A 23,010-nucleotide genomic window follows, 5' to 3' on the forward strand; every position below is an offset into this window, starting at 1 on the left:
TGAGAGTTTGTCTTCAGCTTTACAATCCTCAAATTGCCATCTAAATGTGCTGGACCTGAGGAACAATGACCTGCAGGATTCAGGAGTGAGGCTGCTTTCTAAAGGACTGAAGAGTCCAAACTCTAAGCTTGAGATATTGAGGTTTGAGCTTCCAATATTTTATTAATTCTGTTAGAGGTTAATTATAAAAAAATACTGTTAAGATTTATTCTGTATGCAGTTACTTTGTTCTTCTTGTTCAGACTTTCCATCTGTAATCTCACTGCTCAATCTTGTAAGAGTTTGTCATCAGTTTTACAATCATCAAACACCTGTTTGAGAGACCTGGACCTGAGTAACAATGACCTGCAGGATTCAGGAGTGAGGCTGCTTTCTGATGGACTGAAGAATCCAAACACTAAGCTGGAGATACTGAGGTTTAAGTTTGAAATGTTTGATCAATTATTTTACATTGTTTGCAAAATAATTACTAAAAAAATCACACTGTTAGGATTTATTCTTTACACAGCTACTGTGTTCTTCTTGTTCAGATTTTCCATCTGTAACCTCACTGCTCAGTCTTGTGAGAATTTGTCATCAGTTTTACAAACATCAAACTCTGTCCTGAGAGAGCTGGATCTGAGTAACAATGACCTGCAGGATTCAGGAGTGAAGCTTCTTTCTGATGGACTTAAGAGTCCAAACTCTAAGCTGGAGATACTGAGGTAATGGTTTTCCATAAAATAGTTAACAAAATGTTGCCACAGTAAATGGCTGTAGAATTTTGTCAAATGTTACATCTGCTCTAAATGGAATTCCAAAACTAGAGACAAAAACAGCATTTGCAGGCATTTTGTCATATTTATACAGATGTCTGTAGTAGGTATGGTCTGGTATGAGATTCTGATGGTATGATAACCTTAGATAAAAATATTACAGTATCGCAATTACAGCTCTAAAATATTTTATTTTTAAATGTCTGGGTACAACAACCACTTTTTTTCCCACGGAACACAATACATTTTATTTTTAAGAAACAGAGAACATTTTGGAACAGTTAACATGTCAGGCTAAATAATTAAATTAAATGATTTAATTGTCTGCGTTTATCATCATTTACAAATGCATCATTAACCCCTTTGCGTTCAAGGATCGGCGACGGCCCCAGATTATTAATGTTTCACTTTCACAGCATGTTAAACATCACTCTCTTACTTGATCTGGACAAACTTTGCATCAATTAAAAGTTTAAAGACTCTAGCTTCGATATTTGACCAATGTTTTGAGAAAACATTGTTGCAGTGACAGTTATTTAGTAATTTATGTCAGGAGTGCAAAATAATAAATCCGTATTATGCCACATTTTGAACAGAAATTCACCACTCATTCATATTCAGTCACGTCAGCAGCGGTTTATTTTTGTTCACATAGACTCACTGAACAGCGTCAATAAGGATTTATAGACCAAAGATGCATATCCGTGGGGATATATGGATATATTTACTGATGTTTACTTCATATTTCTTCAGACAGAATCATAATTTCTTTTAATTTTCCACTGATTTACGCGATCTGATGATAAATAGCCTCTCCCAGTGATCTGTGTGAGTCTGCAGTCCTGTGTGCTCATGCTGTGTGTCAGACACACTCTGATTGGTCCTTCGCCTTGTCAATCTTTAGAGTGTCATAACCGGACACCGTAACATCATGTCATATGGTTCGTGTATACTTTGTGGTTGTTATGTGCCCATAACAACACTGATACACCTCTGTACACACAAAATATTCAGTCCCACTTTATATTAGGTGGCCTTAACTACTATGTACGTACATAAAAAAAGAAGTACAATGTACTTATTGTGTTCATATTGTATTGTAAAACACTTTTGCTGCTATTGAAGTCGGGTAAGCTTAGGAAGAGGGATTGGAGGTATGGGTAAGTTTAAGGGTGAGTTAAGGTGTAAACTATGGGTCAACAGTGTAATTATAAATGTAATTACAGAAATTAAATACAGATGTAATTACATGTCGTTTTTTTAAAATATAAGTACAATGTAAAAACTTGTATGTACACAATAAGTACATTGTACTAAATTATTAATTAAAATGTAAGTACATAGTAGTTAAGGCCACTTATTATAATGTGGGTCCAAATATTCAAATAATAAACCTGCGATTACGGTAGTAAAGCTTGGTATTAAATTTTCTTGAGATCTGAGGCATTTTTATAAAAAATATAAAAACTTGTGCAGCGTTGTACAGTCCCTCATATTAGCAGAAAGTTGAAAAATGTTGCGTTTACTTCACACAAGTAAAGGGCCATTTTCCTCCTATTGCCATGGGAACCTTATGAAGTGACGTAATTACGTGACGTAAACATCATCTGCAAACTCTGCGGTAGTGAAACCAGGGTGAAACTTGAAGCGCGCAAATCATTCTTATTTGCCAACAAAAATAAGCGTAAAAAAAACGCGTGAAGCAGTTTCCCGAATTGTTAGATGACAGTGGAGCCAAATTATATTGCGAGAACTTGCGAAAACTGCGGTTTGATGAAATAGAGAAAAAAAGGTGATTCCCCCAACACCCCCTTCTCACTACGCTACTAACACTGTTGTAGTTTCATTCAGAAGTTGATGCAACTTTACAGTTGTAAGATTGCACTTTTTCTTAAAGAACAGTACCAAAAACTTACAGTTGTAATTATATTAGTAGTATGTAAAATAATTTACGTTGCAGTAAGAGATTGCAACTTAAATATTCTGTGATTTAGTATGCTTGCTTATCATAGGAAGTAATAAGAAATTATTCTTTACATTAAGGTAGTAGCCTAGTGAGAAAAAGGTGTTAGGGGAATCACCCTTTTTTCTTTTTTTCATCAAACCGCAGTTTTTGCAAGTTCACGCAATTTTATCGCATAAAATTGCAAAAATATCCCACATATTCCATCGCATTTTTTAAGAAAATGTGCCGCAAAATCAAGGATTTTTGCCCGCAACAATCACAAAAAGAATCCGCGTTTTTCTGGAGGGACTGGATGTAAACGACCAAATTCCACCCGTGATTGCAAAAGTATGTTATTACAAACACTCAAGCGGGGTTTAAAGTGAGTTTTGAGTAAAAGTGTACTAATAAATTCATAAATTGTCTAATGTAGCTTGATGCTGACGTTAGCTCTAATGCTTCTAATAGCAGGTGCATTTGTTTTTTATAATGCATTTCTGTCATAATAATTAATGTAAGATCGTAAGAAAATGTTGTATTTTTATAGTGAGACTTTTGATAAATAAGGGGTAAATGCATACTGAGACTGAAGTGAGATTGCAGCTTGGTGGCTTTGTAAAGCTTTAAGTACCACAACAAAGGCTAATAAAGGTGAAATAAAAACAAAATAATAATGATAAAAGAATAAAGCAAATAATGTGTCATACCTGGCGGAGGTGTGAAAGACTTGTTTTGTGAGAACAATAGAATCATGAATGGGGGAGTATTCAGAGCCAAAAACACAGACAGAGCACACAGGAGTGTTTCCATATGAGATCTTACAGAGATGAAAAGTGCCATAAATCAATCAGATAAGGCTACTCTAAAAACACATATGACATGGCCTTAGAAAATATTTCATAAAATTCACAATTTCACAGACTGGAAATTATCTGCTGCTCTGTCTTTCACGTAAATCTGGCTGAATGATGCCATTCCGGACAGTGTACTCCATCTGCCCAGCTTTCAGCTGTTTAGAGCAGATCGTGACACAGAATCGACGGGGAAATCACACGGCGGCGGGACATGCTTTTACATCAGTGAAAGGTGGAGAATGGATTAACTGTGTTAAAGAAGTCCTGATCTAGAAGCGCTCTTTATTAACTGCAAGCTGTTCTATTCTCCTCAGGAGATTCATTTGTTTATTCATGTGAGTGTTAACATTTCTCCGCAAGCGCAGGTGAGCTCAGCTTTACAGAAATTCACTGATCAGAAACAGAACAACAACACTCTGACTCTGTTTTAATCATTCTCGGGGACTTTAATTAAGCAAATCTTTCCCATGAACTACCAAAATACTGAAAGCACATCACATGTCCCACCAGAGACAGTAATATAATAGATCACTGTTACACAGCAATAAAAGATGCTTATCACTCTATCTCACGGGCAGCTTTGGGTCTGTCTGTTCACTCCCTGGTTCATCTTATACCAATTTACAGGTAAAAACTTAAATCTTCTAAACATGTAGTAAAGACTGTAAAGAGATGGACCAACGAAACAGAGGGTGCTTTAAAAGCATGTTTCGACCTCATTTGATTGGAGTGTTTTTGAAGCAGCTACTACCGATCTGGACAAAGAAACTGTAACATCCTATATTAGTTTCTGTGAGGATATATGCTTTCATAGCAGGACTTATTTAACATTCAACAATGATAAGCCATGGTTTACAGTAAAACTTAGACATCTTTGTCAGGCCAAAGAGGATGCCTACAGAAATGGGGACAGAGTCTTGTACAATCAGGCAAGGAACACACTGAACAAAGAGATTAGAGCTAAAACGTTGGAAGACCAGTTTACTTCCAATGACTCCATCACCATCCCCGTTCAAAATAAACCCAAGATAACAGGACTTAATGGCCAGGAACACACTGAATAAGGAGATTAGAGTGGCTAAAAGGACCTACGATAAAAAGTTGGAAGATCAGTTAATTTCCAATGACTCACCTTCAGTATGGAAAGGTCTGAAAGCCATCACAAGCTACAAGACACCATCCTCTTGCACTGAAGTGAATCAACAACTTGCTGAAGACCTGAATAAATTTTATTGTAGATTTTAACCCCCCCCCCACACACCTGTTCTGACCAACTCTCCCCCCCTCCCCCTTCCTGCACCTCTAAAGACCTCTCTGTCAAGCTCCTGAAGTTTGCAGACGACACTATAGTCATTGGTCTCATCCCTGACGGTGACGAGTCTGCTTACAGACAAGATATTAATCAGCTGGCGGTCTGGTGCAGTCTTAACAACCTGGAGCTGAACACACTCAAAACATTGAAGATAATAGTCTACTTCAGGAGAAACCCCCCTGCTCTCCCCCCACTCACCATCATAGACAGCACTATGGCTGCAGTGGAGTCATTCAGATTCCTGGGAACCACCATCTCTTAGGACCTGAAGTGGGACAATCACATTGATTCCATTGGCCCAACAAAGCTTATACTTTCTTCGCCAGGTGAGGAAGTTTAACCTGCCACAGGAGATGCAGAAACAGTTCTACCCAGCCATCATTGAGTCTGTCCTGTGCACTTCAATCACTGTCTGGTTTGGTTCAGCCGTTCAAATAATTTACTTATTTGTATCTATTTTTTTTAAATATTGGTCTATTTATATCTACATATGTTTTTTTTGTCTGTATGTTATCTCTGTGTATTGAAAGCTTATATCACTAAAACATATTCCTTGTATGCGCAAGCATACTTTGCAATAAAGCTATTTCTGATTCTTATTATTTTTCTCATTGGACCACTTAGGCACATAGTGATAATTTTCATCATGCAGACAGAGTAAATGTGACAACAATGGCACGTCTTTGTATAAGGGATCCTGTAGATGAGGAGGCTGCATTAATTCGCAGGGAGGTACAATGACACGAAAACCCTAATTTTCAAAGCAAGAAATTGCAGTGCTTTGGAGGAGGTGGCTGAAACACAGCATTATACGTAGAATGCTGACAAAAAGGAAAACTGGGCAGAAATCACTCAAAAAAATAAATGCTGCTGGCTATATGTGTATAAAGCCCAGAAGAAGTCAGGAATAAGTGGAGGAACGCAAGTTTGACAAAACGGAGGGCTGCAGACAAGATTGGTTGGGGTTATCATTTCAGTTCCTTCTCTCACCTAAGAGGAAGAGAAAGTTTTGGCCATCTTTGGGCCTGAAGCATTGGACGGGATCTTTGGAGGTATATATGCATATGCAACAACCAGGCCACATCAGGCCCTCTCCAGTCTGGCCCTTTAGCAGAAGGCCCCCTCCACAATACCAACCATTAATCTCCCGCTAAAGGAGAAACAGGGGACGTTGTGGCAGCATGAGAAGCTGCTTAAGTCGCAGAAGGAAATATCTTAACTCCAGGAAATCAGGATAGAACTAAAAGCCCTGAGGGGGAGCAGCAAGACCAACATCATCAGGTGGTTATGGCTTAAAGGAGGGATAAATTGGAACTACTGTGTGAACAGGTCAGCAAGCCCTCTCTAACCATGTTTTTGCCTACTGACAATAAGTGTAAACTGCATCATTCTTAACCCAACATGGAATGTCAAACCATGTACCTGTGGCTGACAGCTTTGTAACCTTGTGCATTTTTTAAACAGATCCACTGACATAATCCTCTACTTCATCTATCTTTAGTTTTTATTTTTTGGCTAAATTGTTGGCCACCATGCCTCCCAAAATACAACCCCTCTTCCTTGTCATAGGAGGTGGAAACAGACTTTATCCGAAATGGGGCTCTGAATAATGTGACTAATTCTGATTATATATGTATGGAAAGGAATTTAAACTTTTATTTTATTGTGGTGAGCCACCATGACATACACTAAACCTATCAGGTAACTGAAGTTGGCTATATACAGATTTTCTAATTTCACAACATTATATAAATGACAATATAAGCCAAAAATGACACAAAATGTGTGTTTCAAGTGCTCAACAATGGCAGATTTACAAAGAATCCTACAGCTTGAGCACAGCGACACAGAAGTCAGGCAGTGTATATAAATGCCTATATAAGGAAACACTTTAGCCCCCTTGACTTACTATCTTAAATCAGTCCCATGGACGGACACGCTCTATAGTGGTTATAGGACTATGAAAACAACATTTTCACTGCATCAGTAATTACAGTGATGGCCAGAAGCTTAAACCCTCCAAAAGCTGTTCTGTAATTGTGGTAACTGCAATTCTCCTATATTTTACTCAAAACTCACTTTAAACCCCGATCGAGTGTTTATAATAACTTCCTTTAGCGATCAGGGGTGGAATTTGGTCGTTTACTGTTGTAAAAATATGTTATTTGTAGCCTTTTTCATCGCTGCACAAGTTAGCATTTCCCATGTACATCTTCGATTTTTTTTATAAAAACGCCCGAGATCTCAAGAAAATCTCATACCAAGCTTTACTATTGTAATCGCGGGTTTATTATTTGGATATTTCGTGTGTACAGAGGTGTTTCAGTGTTGTTTTGGCCAGATAACTACCAGGAAGTGTGCAGGAAGCATGTGACACGATGGGGCGGTGTCCAGATATGACACTCTCAGATTGACAATGGGAAGGCCCAATCAGAGTCTGAGTCACACACAGCACGAGCTGTGACTACTGCACACACACACAGATCGCTGGGAGAGGCTGTTTATCATCTGATCGCGTAAATCCGTGGAAAATGAATAGAAATGACGATTCTGTCTGAAAAAATATGAAGTAAACATCAGTAAATATATCCATATATCTCCGCAGATATGCATCTTTTGTCTATAAATCCTTATTGAAGCTGTTCAGTGAGTCTATGTGAACACAAATAAACCGCTGCTGACGTGACTGAATATGAGTGAGTGGTGAATTTCTATTCAGAATGTGGCATAATACGGATTTATTATTTTGCACGTCTGACATAAATCACTAAATATCTGTCACTGCAACAATGTTTTATCAAAATATAGGTCAAAAATTTTGAAACTAGAGTCTTTAAACTTTCAATTGATGCACAGTTTGTCCAGATGAAGTAAGGCAGTGATGTTTAATGTGCTGTGAAAGTGAAACAATAATAAACTGGGGCCGTCGGCGATGTTTGCACGTAAAGGGGTTAAGAAAAGCATCTCAAGCACAGCACAAGTATCAGAATGCTGAATAACAAAATAAAGAGAGAAAAAAGCAAAAATTAAACAAGCATAATAAATACCCACATACAGGTGTACACATACTCACAATAACATATGAATATAGATATAGACAACTAAATAAACAAAAAAAAAGTTTTTTATCCAGAGCTTGTCTCCTTAAAATTATCTAAAAAATGGCTCCAAGATTTCAGGAAATGTTCGGATTTCATTCTAACTCCAAATGTAATCTTTTCAAGTTTAAGGGCAAAAAGTAGGTCAAAAACCAACTGACAGTAGGTTGGAGGAGAAGGCAGCTTCCAATTAATCAGTGTAAGTCTTCTAGCAAACAGTGTGCATAGTGCAATATTATCCCTCTCTAAAGATGTGAGTTTAACATTCTCCAGAAGGACCCCAAATAAAGCAGTCAATTGGTTGGGATCTATTACTGTGGTAAGAATTTCTGAAATACAACTAAAAATTTGCCCACAAAACCTTAATAACTTAGGACATGACCAGAAAGAATGAAACGTAGAGGCTGGCTCTGCAACACAACGTGGGCCGGTGGGGTCTAAATCAGGAAATATCTTGCCAAATTGCACCCTAGACCAATGAATATGATGCACTTAAATGCACCTTAAATTGAATAAGCCTGTGTCTAGAGCTAACTGAAGAAGAATGTATCCTTTTTAAGATAGTGTGCCAGGTTTTGTCTTCTAACAAAACACTCAAGTCCTACTCCCAAAGAGACTTTAATGTCCTGCTAGACGGGGTTTGATTGTCATTTATTGTGCTGTAAATCCTTCAAATGGCACCCCTTATACATTTATGCTGGTCTAAAATACACTCAAAGACACCTCTAGGAGGGACAGAGGGGAACTCAGGAAAATGTTTCCTTGAAAATACCAGAATAAATGTGAATTGGACAAATAAAATTTATTTTTAAGTTGGTCAAAGAAAGCTTTAAAAATGCCTACAAAGCTTGCTCACTACCGACTTTCGGCACATTAGACCATGCCACCATTTTCCTCACATCAGAATATAAACAAAGGCTAGTTCATGATCCCCCAGTGCAGAGGGTGCTGACGCTATGGTCCGCCCACTCAGAAGCCATGCTACAGGTGGCTGTTGATTACATAGACTGGGACATGTTTCGGGCAAGTTCATCTGACATCAGTGAGTTCACGGATGTAGCATTAAGCTTTGTAAACACACTAGCCGAACAAGCTATGGATACAATAACTATAAGGACCTTCTCTAATCAGAAAACGTGGGTGGACAGAACAAACCATGCAGCAGTAAACAAACGCACTGCTGCTTAAAACGCCGGTTTTCTGTCGGGAAACATGAGCGAGTACTGTGACGAGTGGGGCGGGGCCGAGGGATGTGGGAACGAGCGAGGCCGGTGGAGTGATTGGGAAATGAGCAACACCTGCGACTCACCACCGGTCTCGAGTACCACAGAGGAGATGGAAGGATATAAAACTGGAGCGACGACATTGAAGGAAGAGAGAGGACCAGGCCTGGGCTTTTAGTTGTGTTTGCTTTTTATTTGTGCGCATCAATAGTCCATGAGGGGCCTTTTTTATCTGGTCACCCTACCTGAAAGAGCTACTGCATTATTTCATTAGCTTGCGTCTGACCTGCAGAGGTATCATTCAGGTCTGGTGGGGTTTCAGCCAGTGAGGTATCTGATTCTGACTGTGTTGTTTAAGTACTGAGAATCTGAAACCAGTAGCGCATATTAAGTGCTCTCTGTACTTGAATTATTATCAAACCGAATATGCACGTTTCTCACATTCTTTATGGCCACGTTGAGTACAGACAGCGGAAAAAAACGACGCATGCACTATTTACTTACTTGTAAAACTCAAAGGAATGCAGTCTCTACTCTCGGTGGGATGATGTGGAGCTTACATTATGAAGGGCGCTCTGAAAAGCGGCAGCGCAGGCAAAATATTAAAACCTTTATTAAAACAGAGGTCCAAATGAGCGTACCGGTACGCTCAAAGCACGTTCTGGGCGCACGGAGAGGTGGCGGTACGCTCAAGAGCTATATTTGGAAGTGGCGGTACTGAGTACCGGTTCGTACCGGCGCACTTAAAGCACTGCTATTATGATATATAATCTATTACATTCATTGAAATAAACAATTCTACTCCCCATAAATAAAACACCTGATGCTGTCGGGAACTGACCAATTTTGTGAGATTCAGCTTGAAAGGAGTAACACAAAGAAGTTGCGATTTTAAAGCCTGTTATACTTTCCGCATGAGCAATCCGGACACGTACACGGCCAGCGCGGACGCAGACTTCTTCAATATATACTTCTGAATGCGCAGGCTGATGGCCAGCTCTGCAATTGCCCAGAATTATTGCACATCTCACTGTCTTTGTATTCTTTTACTGACGGATTGCACAGGTTTGAGTAGCAATGAGCTTCTTCACTCTGTCTGCATATGTGCAATTTTGCTTTTGAAGCCAACTGACCAGGCGCACCTGTCCGCGCGGTCGTCTGCTAGAGCCTCTGCACACACTCTCCAATTGCGATTTTACATCACGCCCACCTAGCGGTCCATAGTGGACTCACGGACGCAGAAAGTTTGACAGAGGGTTTAAGATGCAGGTTGCATGACCTGACTTAACGGATTAATCGCCTATTTTCATTTGCTGAATGTTTTCTTTATTTTTTATTTTTTAAACACGCTAAAAAAATAAATAAAGTTTGTCAGAGGAAAAAAATATATGGGTCGTGTATAGGTTTCATTTTAACAGATCAATCAGCTATTTTCGTTTGCTGCATGTTTTTTTTTTAAACACGCTATAAAATAAATCAGAGTTTGTGAGAGGAAATAAATAGGCTATAGGCTCAATCGGGAGAAATCAAACGTTTCCATATAAGTGATGTTGCCCATTTGAAGCTTAACTATTATTCATGAGGTAAATAGGCTGTGTGCATTTCAGTATTGATGAAAAAAAAATGATAATTAACAATATGTCAAAGTGCTCACGCCGAATGTCTGGTGAACGACTTCTGTTTCCATTATGTGCGCAAGGCACCAGCACGATCAGCTGAAACAAATAATACTTAATTTTTGGTCACACATAAGGCATAATTCAAAAATGCTGTTAGTTTGAAAAATCAAGAATAATAACATAATAACATAATAATAAGTTAATACTAATTATTGCTAAATGCTGGACCGTTCCCATTTCGCTCTGCATATGGAACCTGAAGATTTTTTTGAACCAAGAATGAATCGAAATGAAAATGAAATTAAAACATTTAGCGTATATATATATATATATATATATATATGTGTGTGTGTATATAATATAGGCCTTATATTTATTTACTGTTTAATTTTTGTATAGTAGACTGTAGTCTAAGACTATCCTACATTTTAAAAATTACCAAATTGTAAAAAAACTGTTTTTTTTAATGTTACAATGTTATATCATAATGTTATTGTTGTTTTACTTCCTTCTTTTATCTCATTTTACAATTACATTCATCTCGCAATCCGTCCCTTTGCGCCACCTGGCGGTAGTTTCGCGAATGATTTTAACACTCGACTGAATTAGAGTTACCGCCGCGGCAGTGCGCAGCGGTAAGCCCCAGAAAGGATGGCCACCTACTGTATTTCAAACCTGAAACAGTAGGCCTATTTTAAAGAGAAAATATTGGGAACCCATTAGTAATTAATGGAGAATTGTTAGATAATTCAGCAAGTATTACTTAGAACCTGAAACATTATTCTAAAGTGAAAATACAGGGAACCCATTAGTAATGAATAAATAATTATCAAATAATTATGCAGGACTTATTTCATATATGAAACAGTATACCTATTTTAAAGTGAAATTATAGTGAACCCTTTAGTAATCGACACGGGAATTACTTAGAACCAGAAATAGAATTCTAAAGTGAACCTATTAGTAAATAAATACCTATTAGTACTACATCATTTTGACTCAAATCAAATTCTAAAAAAAAACTATAAAAGTAATCATAAACTTTAAAATACACATTTCAGATGAGAATATTTCTTAATACAGCATACTTTATTCCATTTTAACATGTATACTGGCCACATTTAAACTAATTTAACAAACATTTTATAATCAAAAGTTAAACATTTAAAAGCAAACAAAATGCATGTATCGTTTCAATTGTAGGCTAAGTGGAATGTAACAAAGTTGTACTGTAGTAATACTTTATATTTTAACTTTTACTGAATAGAACACACCCCAGGCATGGTGCAATCAATGATGTCAACACAGCAAACTAACAACAAACTATGCCTCTAACCACAGGTGAAGAGCTGTTGTTCCAATGACACAAATTTGTGGTGCAGTTTATGAATGTTTATGTGTACTATGGTTTCGGGAAACACTGAAACGTTGAACTATGTTGGTAACGATGGAACATGCGACCATAGTTCGCTAACAATGCTTTTGGGAAAAGGTCTGAGGATGTCCTCATATGAGTAAATTAGTATGAATGAGGCTTCTGTGAATAGCACGTTTCTATGCTTCTACCTTCTCAGTGGATTGCTTAGTAAGTTTAAAATAAAATAATCAGATTTTCATTACACAAGCTTATTGCACATATTCAAAAAGTCTGTTCTGTCTCTGTGAATATTGACCCGACTGACAAGAGCAGAATGACAACAAATGTGCAAAACATTTTTTATTGAATAATTAGTTCAATACAAAAAGCATACAACCCATAATGTGATATACAGAAAAAAACAAACTAGTGTGATGTGGACTGTTGCTGTATGTTTTTGTAGGTTGTCTGGCTGTATGGTGACAGAGGAGGGATGTTGTTATATGTCTTCAGCTCTGACTTCACACCCCTCATGCTTGAGAGAGCTGGATCTAAGCTATAATCACCCTGGAGATTCAGGAGTGAGGCTGCTCTCTGAAAAACTAGAGGATCCAAACTGCTTACTGGACAAATTCAAGTATGTTGAGTAGGAAGAGGTTTTAGTTTTTATTATTTAAACTTTTTAGTGTCTCTGAGTATATTTATATGAGTCTTAAGAGTTTTATGAGGATGCAACAATATTTAGAATTTAAAGAGCATTAGTCTGAGGAGTAAAATCTCAAGTAAAAACAAATTACCAACAAAATAGTACTTTAACTCACATCCTAACTAGCCTCAAAACTGGAGCAAACAGTGAAAACACAATGGAAATAGCAGCCGCTTCCATAAAAGGTAGAAACAAACATTTTTATGATAACTTGTGTTGCAAACATTAACAAATTGTAAATGAAGGAACAAAAGCCCTAACTTTAATTATTAATTAATTATTTAATTAACTTATTGAATGCCCATTTTAAACAAGTTGTTATGATTCTTTAGAAATATTTTGACCCCCTTCCTGATTGCTTTTTTTCCTGTTTGTCACGCTCTAATGTTTCAGATCATCTAACAAATTTAAATATTAGTAAAAGATGACACAAGTGAACACAACATGCAGTTTTTAAATGAAGATTTTTATTTTTAAAGGGAAACAAAATCCAAAACTACATGGCCCTGTGAGAAAAACTGTTTGCCCCCTAAACCTAATAACTAGTTGGGCCACCCTTGGCAGCAACAATTACAATCAAGCATTTGCGATAACTTGTAATGAGTATGTTACAGTGCTGTCTACTCATCTATACAGAATTGTTGTAATTCAGCCACATTAGAGGGTTTTCGAGAATGGCATGACCTTAAAAAAGGTAGTTCACAGCATCTCAATAGGATTCAGGTCAGGACTTTGACTAGGCCACTCCAAAGTCTTCATTTTGTTTTTCTTCAGCCATTCAGAGGGGGACTTGCTGGTGTGTTTTGGATCATTGTCCTGCTGCAGAACCCAAGTTTGCTTCAGCTTAAGGTCATGAACAGATGGCTGAACATTCTCCTTTAGGATTTTTTGGTAAACATGGTTTCATTTATCACAGCAAGTCTTCCAGGTCCTGAGGCAGCAAAACAGCCCCAGACCATTACACTACCACCACCATATTTTACTGTTGGTATGATGTTCTTTTTCTGAAATGTGGTGTTACTTTTACACCAGAAGTAATGGGACACACACCTTCCAAAACATTAAACTTTTGTCTCGTCAGTCCACAGAGTATTTTCCCAAAAGTCTTGGTGATCATCAAGATGTTTTCTGGCAAAACTGAGACAAGCCTTTATATTGTTCTTGCTCGGCAGTGGTCGTCGTCTTGGAACTCTCCCATGCAGACCATTTTTGCCCAGTCTCTTTCTTATGGTGGAGTCATGAACACTGACCTTTACTGAGGCAAGTGAGGCCTGCAGTTCCTTGGATGTTGTTGTGGGGTTTTTTGTGACCTCTTGGATGAGTCGTTGCTATGCTCTTGGGGTAATTTTGGTCAGTCGGCCACTCTTGGGAAGGTTCCCCACTGTTCTATGTTTTTGCCATTTGTGAAAAATGTCCCAAAATGAGTCCCAAAAGCTTTAAAAATGGCTTTATAACATTTTCCAGACTGATAGATTTCAATTACTTTCTTTCTCATTTGTTTCTGTATTTCTTTAGGTCTCGGCGTGATGTCTAGCTTTTGAGGATCTTTTGGTCTACTTCACTTTGTTAGGCAGGTCCTGTTTAAGAGATTTCTTGATTGTGAACAGGTGTGGCATTAATCAGGCCTGGGTGTGGCTAGAGAAATTGAACTCAGATCTGATAAACCACAGTTTTAACAGGGGGGGCAAACACTTCTTCACACAGGGCCATGTAGTTTTGGATTTTGTTTTCTTTAATAATAAAAAAATGTATTTAAAAACTGCATGTACTGTGTGATGTGTTCCCTAAATGTGTTTGATGATCTGAAACTTTAAAGAGTGACAAACATGAAATAAACAAGAAATCCATGAAATATCCATGAAAACACTGGTTAAAATTCCTCAATGGTTGTGTAAAACATCCATTTCTACTTTGTCAGAAACATCTCAGTTCACAGTGAGTCATTTTTCTTTAAGCAATAATGAGCTACCGCTCACCCCACTCTTCTGGTTTTTTACTTTTATTTTGTCTATTCGATGGTGTTCCCATCAAAAACAAAACTGATCCATTGCCTCCTCTGTAACTCTGATGTCAGGAGAAAATGAAGTGCATTAGTTTAGACAATTTGTGCAATGATCACCTACCATCAATGTAAAGATGATTTTATTAATATATTATAATGAGTACATTACAATATAAATATATTAAGTGGTGACCCAAGTACACAAATCAAGTACTTGAGTAAAAGTACAGATACGTATAATAAAATATTACTCCAGTAAGAGTACTCCTTTTTCAATTTTACTCAAGTCAAAGTACAAAACAACTAAATGTTAATGTACTTAAGTAAAGAAGTACCAAAAGATAGATTTAGCATTTTTTTAATAGGCTCCTTAATTAAATTTTATATTAGCACATATTTTTTATAACCCTGCTGCTCAAAATACCTGGGATTTTTTTTCTCCAAAATAACCACTATATGGAGTCAAGGTTTATTTTTGTTGTTGATATGGACTATGTTGATGAGAGAAATTTTGTTGCTTTGCAGAACATCACAGTTATATATGACACGAGAATAAGGCCTTTAGTTAGGAAGAACATATTAAGAATGCTTTTTTTCTTCTGTAAAAACACCCCTGGCCAAATGCTGCCAGATGGCATTACTTCCCACTTTGATAATTACTGTAGTTACCACGTTCTGAACATCACAACATTGCTTTCTTTTTTCACCAGATGTAATCTATCTAGGTGGGTGAATAAAAATATTTTGACTTTGTTTTTTAAAAACTTAGCACTACCAAGCTTGTTAGCTAGAGAGTAAGCATCAGCTTACTATATTTACTTATTTTCAGTATGTTTATGAATAAACATTCATATCTGTCTACTCGACTAGTTAATCCAACTTTATAAAAATGTATACTGTTGATAAACAATATAAAAACAGATATCACATAAGGCTTGAGTAGCATTTCAATAAAACTGTTAACATTACAGAAGCGGGGAATTTGAGCGTGCATGAGTTAGTTTATTTAATCTGTTATTTTAACGTTTCAGGGTTTTTGTTACCTAAAACAGAGACACTGAATGATGTGTCTGCATCATTTGCATTCAAGCATTTCAGTGGGCTTAAATAGATCACTCTTTACAGCAGATTTATTTCACAAAAAAACTGACAGTTTTGACCTAAATGCAATGAAATTAATTTCAGTTACAATAAGTAATCATAAATTTCGAAATTAATACCTTTTAACAGCATCAGACATGTGCACAAGATCTCCCAGTTCTTGTGAACTCAGTTCACTGGAGACTTGCACTAAATGGTTCATTTGAATCAGTAAGTTGACGACTCTATATAAGCTGCAATTGGATCATCCTAATTTGTAAACAAATTCTGATTTAAAAGGTTCATTAAAAAGACTCTCATGAAGACGCTCATGAATCAGAAACCACTTCTGTATGTCGGAGCACTTGATAATATTATAAGAAGCAACGATATGTTTATGAAATGTAGTGAAGTAAAAAGTACGATCTTATGCTTTGGGATGCAGTAAAGTAAAGGTTACTCAAAATAAAACTACTCCAGTAAAGTACAGCTACTTGAAAAAATTAATTAAGTACAGTAATGAAGTAAAGCTTCTCAGTTACTGAACACCACCAAATATATTAGAACTAGTACATTATTATTTATGGGCTTGAAAACAAGAGGCAAACAATCAAAATATTGTACCTGGTAAAGAGTGCCCAATGTTGAAATGTGAAATCTACACCATTACTGATATTTTTATACAGTTCTGGAGGCCTTTCATAATGCAGAGGTCGACCACCTGCTCTGCCTATAGTCAGTAGTGATTAATAAACAGCTGTTTTACTGAATTCTGCTGAGGTGAAATTCGGTGAAGTCCCATATCAGGATACGTATCGTATTGTAACTTTACTGGGGAAACACACCCCTACAAGCAACCACCCTATGTTAACTGCATAGCAACAGCAATTTGTTCACTGACTAAATATGACTTTGTGTGTGTGTTTCTAGTGTGGATAATGGAGGAGAATCCAGGATTACTGCGGGACTACAGAAATGTATGTCTAAACAAATAAACACACACACAGCTGTAGTGATTGTTGTTGTTCTAAATGTCTCTGTTCTCATGTTCAGGGATCTGTTTTCTGACACTGGATCCAAACACAGCAAACACTGATCTCATTCTGTCTGAGGAGAACAGAAACGTGACAAGTGTGAGAGAGAAACAGCCATATCCTTATCACTCAGACAGATTTGATGAGTATCCTCAGGTGTTGTGCAGAGAGAGTTTGTGTGGACGCTGTTATTGGGAGATTGAGTGGAGTGGACATGTGTTTATATCAGTGTCATATAAGAGCATCGGCAGGAAAGGATGGGGTGATGAGTGTTGGTTTGGATATAATGATCAGTCCTGGAGTTTGTTCTGCTCTCCTGATAGTTACTCATTCAGACACAATAACATAGATACTGATCTCCCTATGAAGTCCATCATCAGGAGAATAGGAGTGTATGATAATGATTATATCAGTAGAATAGGAGTGTTTCTGGATCACAGAGCAGGAATTCTGTCCTTCTACAGAGTCTCTAAAAACACAATGAGCCTCATCCACACAGTCCAGACCACATTCACTCAGCCGCTCTATCCTGGGTTTTATGTTTATTATGGATCATCAGTGAAACTGTGTTGATGAAGCAGACGAGACTGACAAGAGATTCTACCATAATGTTTTGAGCTGCATGTAAATCAGTTACAGTGAGATGTGAGTCTCTTCAATACATTAATACTGCAGTTGAACTTCTGTCACTGAAATAACAGTCAGAATAAATGTGCCACAAATCCTCATATAGACGGTAAGATCTGTCTGTGTTTTTGTGTCTGTGTTTTTGTGTGTGTGTGGGAGAGAGAGAGAGAGAGAGAGTGTGTGTGTGTGTATGTGTGTTTATCTACATTTGTGTTCTTATTGTACTGTCACATCAATCATTTGTATTATTAATATCAACATTTTCTTTCAATTGAAAATTTTTTCATGAATCATGTTTGTGAAAAGTATTGTCAATCATTTTCTCTATTGTTTTTTATGCATAAATAATAAAACGCAACAAGAAAATGAACTTGAGATCAGATCTGAATTTATGTTTGTATCATGTTTATAATCGATTCCTCACAAGATTCAAGCCCCAGTGTAGTGATAGGGACACTCTACTGTCAACAAGCACTGTCCTTCGGATGAGACATTAAACCGAGGTCCTGACTCTCTGTGGTCATTAAAAATCCCAGGAAGTCTTTCAAAAAGAGTAGAGGTGTGACCTCGGCATCCTGGCTCAATTCGCCCATTGGCCTCTGACCATCATGGCCTCCTAACAATCCCCATATCTGCTGATTGGCTTCGTCAATAACTGCACCCTGGAGAGGATTGTGAAACAAGACCCATTCAAAAATGTGGGGGAGATTCACAAAGAGTGGACTGCAGCTGGAGTCAATGCTTCAAGAACCACTACACACAGACGTATTCAAGACATGGGTTTCAGCTGTTGCATTCCTTGTGTCAAGCCACTCTTGAACAAGACAGCATCAGAAGCGTCCCGTCTGGGCTAAAGACAAAAAAGACTGGATTTTTGCTGAGAAAGGTTTTTCTATGAATTAGAGAAGAGTCCCTTTTTATGTGCATTATGTGTCTGTTTCTGAGAAGACTTGAGTTAAGAGTGGCTTAGCCACATTCATTGTTCAGTCTGGATGAGTACAGTTCATGAATAGAAGGGAGGGTTGTACTGATGATTCACTCAGCAGTTCGGACTACCCTCTGTAGTCTTCTGAGGTCAGATTTGGTTACCAGTTACTTAAGTGTAGAGGATGGATTCGATGATGATGGAGTAGAACTGTATCAGCAGCTCCTGCTGGGCATTTGTTTTTTAAATGGAGTCAATGTGATTGTCCCACTTCAGGTCCTGAGAGATAGTGGTGCCCAGGAACTAGTGATGTGTCATTTTGAACGAATCTTTAATGTGACTCGGGAAGAACGAGTCATCTCGGGGAGTGATTCGTTCAGTCACGCATGCACATTATTCTATAGGTTCTGTTCTAGTAGTAGTAATTCACCTGTCAGTCAATACAGTCTTGAGCCGGAAAGAGAATTGATTAGTTCTTAGTTCGGGTCTATCGGGTTTTTGACTCGTTCCTTAATCACGTGACAGCCCAATACGCTAAACCCAATGCAGTATGAGCCGGAAAGAGAATTGACTAGTTCATAGTTCGGGTCTATCGGGTTTTTGACTCGTTCCTCAATCACGTGACAGCTCAATACGCCAAATGCAATGCAGTATGAGCTGGGAAGAGAATTGATTAGTTCATCTCATGAGTCTTCGGGTCTAGTCATTCCTTAATCACGTGACAGACCCATACGCTAAAACCATAGACAGTAAAAGAATGCAGTGTTGAGAATTGAATAGCAGAGAATTGAATAGTTCACCTTTCGGTTCTTCGGGTTTTTCGTTCTTTTGTCCCGTGATGTGACAACATTGGCTAGAGTAATTAGTTAATTTACAACTTTCCTTACAAATGGGTGCGTAGTACTTATTTATTATTATTATTATTTACTCTTACAGTTACGTGATGCATTTCTGGTTTCAAATTGTTGCTTTTAATTTCACTCATGATGGTACTTTTCTGTCTGTTTGTTTGTTTTTGTTTAGTTGTGCAGTTATTGAATCAGATTGTCTGTGTAAACCATACTTTTGTAACATATGACACTTTCTAAACATTAAAAAACACTGTGTACATACTTTTGAATTGTTGTTTATTGTTTATTTTTGTGCCAGAAAAGCTTTGTAACAAAGAGGACAACTATTCCAAAATAAATTAAAATAATAAAAATTTAAATAATTAAAAATGAAATTAAAATTAAAAGATAATAAAGCCTAATAACCTTAACAAATGAACTTTAAAAGTACAATATAAAAAAAAGAAAAACTAAATATTGCACAACAAGCTTTGCTTTTTTCATATAATAATTTTAAATTAATAAGTTTTAAAATAACACTTCTGTGCCAAAATAAAACTTTATATCAAAGAGGATAACTATTCCCAAAATAATTTTAAACCATTTGAATAAAAAATTATAATTAAGAGATACTAAAGCTACGGAGCCTTATAACAATAACAAATTACCTTTAAAATCACAACAACAACAACAAAAATATTGCACAACAAGCTAGTCTTTTTCTAAATAAATAAAAATAAATAAGCTTTAAAATAAATAACACACTGTGGCTATATTTTTAGGACTTGCTTTAAGGCATGTTTGCATTATAAAAATAAAAAAAACAAGCTCCCGGACCTTGGATGGGCTGAGTCTGTGAGTTCTTCTATCTGAGATAATCTGCCCAGTTTTAGAAAAAACTATTTCAGATGGCACGGATGTGGCCACAATGCAAAGTCTTGTCTTTGTTACTTCAGAAAGGCTTTTGTATACTGGTGAACATCTCCTCCACCAGGCAGAGTGGCTCTGCAAGGTTGGCCCGCATCTCCATCATAGCATCTGAGGTCTTAGAAGACGTAGCAGAAGGCCTCAAACTTGCTACCCTCTCGTCAAAGTCTTCCCAAAACATGGGCTCTGCACTGGCAGTCGTACCAGGTTCTGAAGTATCCTCCTCTGAGCTGGGTTATAACTGTTAAAGCTGAAGTTATCATAACCTTAATGTCTTAAACTAATATTAATAATTCAAATTCAAAATGTTATTTGCTTTTAATGTATGTCATTATGTCCTTTTTTGAGCAATCTTCTTATACATATATTACACCAATATGTCAAGTCTGCCTAGGAAAAGCAATTATTATACCAGCAAACTCAAAATTGGAGTAAAAATGAACAAACTAGTCTATAAATACTTTTTATTGTAAGCTTGGATTATTATATAGCCTAGTGTTTATTTAACGATAGACAGTCAAGAAGACAAATTAATCAATATTTTATTTATAACAGGGTTTTATTTATTTATAAAATAATAACAAACCAAAGATGCTCAACAAACAGTAATAAAAACACAGTGACAGAAATGTCAGAAATAGCGCATGGGTCTGTCACGTGATTAAGGAATGACTTAAACCCGAAGACTTGTCAGATAAGAAGTGAGATGAGCTAATCACAGACTGAAGACCCAGGTAAAGAATGAATATTTTTTTCTGTATCTTATAGCATTTTAGTTTTGTATAGTTTGTAGTGTGATCAACGTTTGTGTAAGTACTCGATTTGTTGTGGAGGTAGCACTTAATATTTTAATAACATTTTGCTAAAATGAACGATATGAACGAAATGACTCGAAAAAAGATTTGTTCATTTTGCTGAACTAGACTCAAAAGTCCGAGTCGGTAAAATGATCTGAATTTCCCATCACTACCAGGAACCTGAATGACTCCATTGCAGTCACAATGCTGTCTATGATGGTGAGTGGGGGGTTCTTCCTGAAGTCAACTACCATCGCCACTGTTCGGAGCATGTTAAGCTCCAGGTTGTTGAGGCTGCACTGGACAGCCAGCTCCTTAACCTCCTGTTCTGAGCAGCTTATTTAATGTAAACAGGATTAGATTGCATATTTTTAAGCAGAATTGATACTTCAAATCTGTCCGCTACCACCGCTACTGTAATACAAGCATATCCTACTGATCCAGGTACAATAATATAAAATAATAAATTTTTTGACAAATTCAAATATGTATTTAAAGATAATATAATAATGTTGTGTAGCCTTTAATATAGACACAGCCATTTTACTAACATAAAATAATTACTTCATAATTGTCTTACACACAGATAATGTAGAGTCGTGCGTTAATTTGAGGGATGACAGTTATTATGGGTGGGCTTTTGAAGCACTGGATATCATGCAGATAACATAATCTTAACCCTCAATAAACTTGAATGCTGTCACAAAGCAAATCTGTTCAAATATAAATTTACATTTGAAATATAAATGACTAATTACTACATTGAAATCAAAATGTAAAGCCTGCACAAATATTAAAAGTTGTGAATATAAATAATTGGGAATCATATTTAAAAAAATCCAGAAGTCCAGAAAGTTGTTTGTCAGGTGTCTTTTTAAATTATATGATGTCACGTTGTTGTCTTACTGCCAGCCAAACACTGCATTGCTGATCATGGTTTTCGAGTATCGACTCTTGGTAGCGGTGGAGAAAGTTACTTATACTATAAATTAGGGGTGTAACGGTAAGCAAAAAACACGGTTCGGTACGTACCTCGGTTTTAAAGTCACGGTTCGGGTTATTTACGGTACAGTAAGGGAAAGAAATGCAAACATTAAACTGCAGGTTGTTTATTACTATAAACTTTATTTTTTACAATTTGTTTACACTTTTTAAAATAAAATATATATAAAATAAAAAAAGAATAAGAAATAAAATACTGCTGCAAAGTTCTCCACTAAATAAAAGACTCTCAGTATCAAACCAATATCATATGATAAAATATAATGAAAAATATAAATAAACAACTATGATTACAGTGCAGCATTACCAATCCTAGCTTATAGGCCTGCTCATATTTAAAAAAATATAACTTTTCCAAAGTGTAAAGTGCAGCATAAACAGTTTCAGTTTTTAGACCTGTTCAGATTTCGTTATTGCGTTGGGCCGATTGGAATTAAGAGCAAAGGTCTGTTTAAATGTCGACAGGAGCTGCGTTTGATTTACAATCGTTTTTTTCCTAGTTGTAGTGATGTTCACACTTGCGTGATGCCTTTTCAAACCTTAGGCCGGTGACACACTGGCATATTGCACCTGTCAAACATAGTCTATTTTGCTGTCAATACTGTTGACGGTGTCCTTTATCAGTAGGCTTTATATTAATGCTCAACATTAAGTATAGATATTGTTGTCGTGAACACAAGAGCCTGGTCTGTCGGTGGCCTCTTGACATGCATATTCTGTGCATTTAGAACACGTTTTTGTGTTAAATCATATTTATTTTGTCCATCAAAAGTGTGCTTTTACATTAACTGAGCGTGAGCAACACAGCAAAAATAGACCGGACGCCGAAACCCCCGCTGCACTGCTGTTCACGTGACGCTCCTGCTCCCGGTGTGAATGCACTCCTTGATTAACATGGACGCCCGAAAAAATACGCG

General features: G+C 36.9%; 1 protein-coding gene across 1 annotated transcript in view; it reads left to right on the forward strand.

The window, feature by feature from the left end:
- LOC127981043 (NACHT, LRR and PYD domains-containing protein 12-like) overlaps window positions 1-19,646 on the forward strand; it is a 31,130-nt gene extending 11,484 nt beyond the window's left edge. Inside the window, exons 3-8 of the mRNA XM_052585480.1 lie at window positions 5-141; window positions 243-416; window positions 531-704; window positions 12,627-12,800; window positions 16,882-16,928; window positions 17,005-19,646. Coding sequence (XP_052441440.1) covers window positions 5-141; window positions 243-416; window positions 531-704; window positions 12,627-12,800; window positions 16,882-16,928; window positions 17,005-17,558 — 1,260 coding nt within the window. The 3' untranslated portion in view covers window positions 17,559-19,646. The remainder of the gene's footprint in view (window positions 1-4; window positions 142-242; window positions 417-530; window positions 705-12,626; window positions 12,801-16,881; window positions 16,929-17,004) is intronic.
- The last annotated feature ends 3,364 nt before the right edge of the window (window positions 19,647-23,010 follow it).

Source organism: Carassius gibelio, chromosome A4, assembly GCF_023724105.1.
Source record: "Carassius gibelio isolate Cgi1373 ecotype wild population from Czech Republic chromosome A4, carGib1.2-hapl.c, whole genome shotgun sequence".
In the NCBI taxonomy this organism is placed as follows: Eukaryota; Metazoa; Chordata; class Actinopteri; order Cypriniformes; family Cyprinidae; genus Carassius; species Carassius gibelio.